The 4,922-nt window shown below is 38.1% G+C and overlaps 1 protein-coding gene across 1 annotated transcript; it reads left to right on the forward strand.

The window, feature by feature from the left end:
* The first annotated feature begins 831 nt into the window (after positions 1-831).
* On the forward strand, positions 832-4,695 carry LOC114162232 (cytokinin dehydrogenase 3-like). Its single transcript, XM_028046050.1, has 5 exons — positions 832-1,608; positions 2,504-2,631; positions 3,303-3,581; positions 3,729-3,997; positions 4,089-4,695. The coding sequence occupies exons 1-5, from the start codon at positions 960-962 to the stop codon at positions 4,378-4,380; spliced, it is 1,617 nt and encodes a 538-aa protein (XP_027901851.1). The 5' UTR covers positions 832-959; the 3' UTR covers positions 4,381-4,695.
* Positions 4,696-4,922: the final 227 nt, after the last annotated feature.

The following is a 4,922-nucleotide window of genomic DNA, read 5'->3' on the forward strand; positions in this document are numbered from 1 at the left end:
TATATAGTTTCATCCAAAGGGAAGAAGTCCATGGTCCCGGGGAAAGAAAATCTTCTGAGATCCTTCTGATAATTACCCCATTTTGACTCTCTCTTTAAATTCTTAAAATTTCAAAACTTCATTTTCTAATATTATAAAATATGAAGCCTGTTTCAATTGACTAATTTTGACCCATCTTTGACCCTAAGATAAGAATCCAACGGCTCCAATTCAGCTGCAATATTATTTATTTATTTTACTATGCCACGGTCAACAATGGAAGAAGAAGCTTGTGGCTTCTGTTTTTTGCTGGTGGTGATTATGATGATGAGACAAACGCAATCACAGAAAAGGAAGCAAAGCAACTGTTGGAAGGCCTAATTAACACTTCATTAATTGCTTCTGCTCAGTTTAATTGCTTCACACAAAATACTTCACGACTTTTCCCAAGAAGGACCAAATGCAATCTCTCCATCGTATCTTTTAGTTTGACATTTGGCACACCCAATTTAAAATTTTTGTTTTACAATGTATGATTTGGTTTGAATATTGTTCAATCCCAGTGAAAAATAATATAGGAAGCAGTAAACATATTTAATTTCTCTCCCCCTCTTTTTTTAATTTACAACAAAAATGTGTGGAAGTAATTAAAATATTATATACTTTTTAAAATATGATAAAATCAAATGATAACTATTTTACATTTACTGTATTTAAGAAAAAAAATGAATTGAATGAAAAATGAAACCACCCCATTCTCTCTCTATCTCTACATGTGTTTCTGAAATTAAATATTTTCCCATATCCTCTTTTATCATGCAAAGTACTCTTCCATTCTATATATAGCCCCCTACCTCCTCCACCTCCATTCCCCACTACAACAAACACCAACAACCAAACAATTCCATCCACACTGAAACAAAAAATCACTCTCTCTTCTTTCTTCTCCCATTCTCATTCTCTCCCTCCAAACCACAAAAATGGTAGCTGAGAACCACCCTTCTCCCACATACTTCATCCTCCTGCTCATAACCATCACGCGTTTGATCTCCACTGTCGGAAAAACCTCCCAATGGAAGGCTGTTTTACCTGCCGAGCTTGCCGGGGTAGACGAGGATGTCTTCGACAAGCTCCGAGGAGACTCCGAAGCTCTTCAGGGAAGAGCTTCCAAGGACTACGGCAACATAGCGCGGGAAGTCCCACTGGCGGTGTTCCACCCGGCGTCGGCGCAGGACATCGCGCGGCTGATCAAGGCGTCGTACAGGGGCGCTGTCCCCTTCAAGGTGGCGGCGAGGGGACAAGGGCACTCCACGCGGGGGCAGGCGATGGCACGTGGCGGCGTGGTGGTGGACATGGCAGGGTTCAGAGAGAGGGGCAGTGGGGTGGGGATAAGGGTGGGCAACACGGTGGACCCTTCGGTTGGTTACTTTCACTACGCTGATGTCGGAGGGGAACAACTTTGGATCGATGTTCTTCACGCCACGCTCGAGCATGGACTTGCACCTCTCTCTTGGACCGATTACCTCTACTTGACAGTCGGAGGAACTCTCTCCAATGCCGGCATCAGTGGCCAAACCTTCCGCTATGGTCCTCAAATCTCCACCGTTCGTGAACTCGATGTCATCACTGGTATCACACTTTCTTTTCTCCTCACTATACTCACTCACTATATACCTAACAGTAACTCCAACAAACCTAAATATTCTTCTTTATATCACTTCAACCTTCAGATACAACTTCAACTCTGACGAGGAAATGACTGCATAAAGTGAAGTTTTATCTAAGTTTTCTTTATTGGGAGTGTCAAAGCTCTTAGATTTAAATAGTCGGTGTTTTAATATTGTGAGAATTTTTCATTGGGCACCTTGGAAAGTGTCACAGCTTGGAAAGGAAGGAAAGAGGGGGTTTGGGAGGGGAAAGGAGATAAAATAATGGTTACGATGAGTTGCTTTGAAAAAACAAAAATTAAGTTTTTTTTAATATTCATAACTCTAATTGAGGTAACCAACGTGCCGTGGTTGTGAATGTTTTCAGAACTTCATTGCAACTTCGGGTATTTTAAAGTGCCCTTTGTTCATATTTTAAAGGAAAGAAAATTGACAAGTGCTGTAATGCATCAGACTGTGATTGCGATTGAAATTTATAAAACCTTGCTTTTCGGACCTGTGTTCCTTGTTTTTTATTCGAATTATATGTGTTTGACAAACTTGATTTCGTTTTATATTGTTATAATCTAACACCGGAATCGAGTCTTGGTCTACAATTTTTGGTGAATGTTTTAGCAAGCATGTTTGAAAACTTCTTAACTGTGGATTCAGTTCACGCGGTGACTTGTTTTTTTAGAACATGTTCATATACTATTGGTCCAAGTCGTTCTTTCGTCAATTGTTTTATTAAAAACAATAACCGGCAGCTGAATTTTGATTTGAAATGTTTGTTAAAAGAACATGTGCATGCATGCAAGCAATTATATATATTATGATTATTATTGTTTTTGTTTTAATGAAGTTTTGGTTTGATTCAGGAAAGGGAGAATCTGTGACCTGCTCCTCTCAGACAAATTCGGAGTTGTTTCACGGTGTTCTTGGAGGTTTAGGACAATTTGGAATTATAACAAGGGCAAGAATTGCTCTTGCGCCAGCTCCCAAGAGGGTACGTTTAAATCTTCAGAATTGACTAGGACTTTGTCTTGTAGCTTCTTCTTCCAACATTTCACATAGTGACGCCAATTCTACATGCTATATTATTCAACCATCAAGCTTTACGGAAGCATCAAATGTCCTTGTCCTAAAACCTTTATGTCACCATTTTTCTTGACACACACATAAGTTTCACATTATGTCATCCATGAGAGACACACATGAAAACGAAAACCAGACGAGTTACAGGTGAACAACGTGGATTTCTTCAAATCGAAAACCCATTAAAATGTGTGCTGGAAAAATGTACCTATATCATATAACTCAAAGTCTTTTGAAATATACACAGTGACTAAACCGACCAATAATTAGGCTCCTATTACCCTCTCTCGTCAACGATTCAACCTCTAATTTTTTCTTTATAAAAAATCAACTGATATAACAACTGTATTTTGAAAATACTACCAAGAACATAGGCCCATACATTAATATGTTTCCACTAGAAAGGATAAGAAAGTTGGTGAGTGAGAAGATGGAATTGAATTTCACATAAGTACTCCAGCAGTACTATTTGATGGGACTCACTGCATAAACTATAATCATGTGATCATTATTGTTTTTCATTGGTACGATAATGAGTTAATTAATGATAGGGTGAATTTCTTTTATTTTTATTATTGGCAGGTTAAATGGGTTAGACTTTTGTACAGCGACTTTTCTGCTTTTACCAAAGACCAAGAACAATTAATCTCAATCACTGGAAGGAAACAAAACATTATTGGTCTGGATTATGTGGAAGGATCGTTGCTAATGCACCAAGGGCCCATAAATAATTGGAGATCTTCTTTCTTCCCTTTAGCCGACCATGGTCGAATAATTTCACAAGTAACTCAACACAGAGTCCTCTATTGCCTAGAAGTTGCCAAATATTATGATGGCCAAAGTGAAAACAATGTGGACAAGGTACGTCTCCATTCATGTGCAATTGCCTTCATGATGTGTCCTTTCGTTTCTCTTGTCCTATATATCTTCCAAATAACCCCTTGTCACACTCCATGTTATTATAACTTTAATGTTGTAAGTAACATTCTTATTTTCATGTTGGTGTAGGAACTCCAAGTTTTACTCCATGGATTGAGCTACATCCCTGGATTTTACTACGAAAAAGACGTCTCGTACGTTGAGTTCTTGAACAGAGTCCGAAGTGGAGAGTTGAAGCTACAGTCACAAGGACTGTGGGATGTTCCTCACCCTTGGCTCAATTTGTTCATACCCAAATCTCAAATCATGGATTTTGACTCGGGCGTGTTCAAGAACATCATCCTTAAACGAAACATCACCACAGGACCTGTCTTGGTTTATCCCATGAACAGAAACAAGTAATTGAGCTGAACTACTTAACTGATTAACCTCAATTTATGTCACTGTTGTTTTCTTTACTGAATTGAAATTGTAAAAACCTTGATTCAGGTGGGACAATAGGATGTCAGCATCAATACCAGACGAGGATATCTTCTACACAGTTGGGTTTTTGCATTCAAGTGGGTTTGATAATTGGAAAGAGTATGATACTCAAAATAAAGAAATTGTGCAGTTTTGTAATGATGCTGGGATCAAGATTAAGCAATATCTTCCCCACTACCGCACACAAGAAGATTGGACAAACCATTTTGGCCCTAAATGGAGGACTTTTGTAGAAAGAAAACACCAGTTTGATCCAAGAATGATTCTATCACCTGGACAAAGAATCTTTAACAATTAAACTAGGTTTTTTTATAATATTTTCCCCCCAAATAAAAAATATGGTGGGACTACCCTAAGTGTACACATAGGACCCAGAGTTGAGATGATAGGGTTTGTACTTGTTTTTGTTAAGAGGGTGGGGTTAAAAGCTGCATGACTTTGGCATATATGTAGATCAGGTTACACATACTTTAGATACGTTAGGTTGACAAAATCATGTGTGAAAGATGCACACAGCTAGCTGTACCTTTCTTTTCCCTCACTCTCTTTCGTTTGTCTATCATCATCACCACACACAGATCAATTCCATGCTTAGTTTTTCATCTGATAAAAAGTTTCAATTTTCATCTTCTTCTGTCTCTCAAATATGAGTTTATTAAGATTTCAAGTTTAAACTCATTGAGAGTAGTTTAGAACTTGATGAATATGTGGAGGGTTGATTTGATTTTGATCACGTTGTTCTAATCCTACATAAATTGTTAATTAATGTGTGCAATGAGTTTGTTTGGTGGCATTATTATTGCTATAGTTTTGGTTTTGCCTTCCTAATTTTGAACATGG

This window comes from Vigna unguiculata, chromosome 9 (assembly GCF_004118075.2).
Source record: "Vigna unguiculata cultivar IT97K-499-35 chromosome 9, ASM411807v1, whole genome shotgun sequence".
Lineage (NCBI taxonomy): Eukaryota > Viridiplantae > Streptophyta > Magnoliopsida > Fabales > Fabaceae > Vigna > Vigna unguiculata.

Excerpts from the sequence above, each read along its gene's own strand:
- LOC114162232 (XM_028046050.1), top strand. The coding sequence starts at position 960 with ATGGTAGCTGAGAACCACCCTTCTCCCACATACTTCATCCTCCTGCTC. Across the intron at positions 1,609-2,503 it reads TGAACTCGATGTCATCACTG|GAAAGGGAGAATCTGTGACC; the intron begins GTATCACACTTT and ends GGTTTGATTCAG. Across the intron at positions 2,632-3,302 it reads TTGCGCCAGCTCCCAAGAGG|GTTAAATGGGTTAGACTTTT; the intron begins GTACGTTTAAAT and ends TATTATTGGCAG.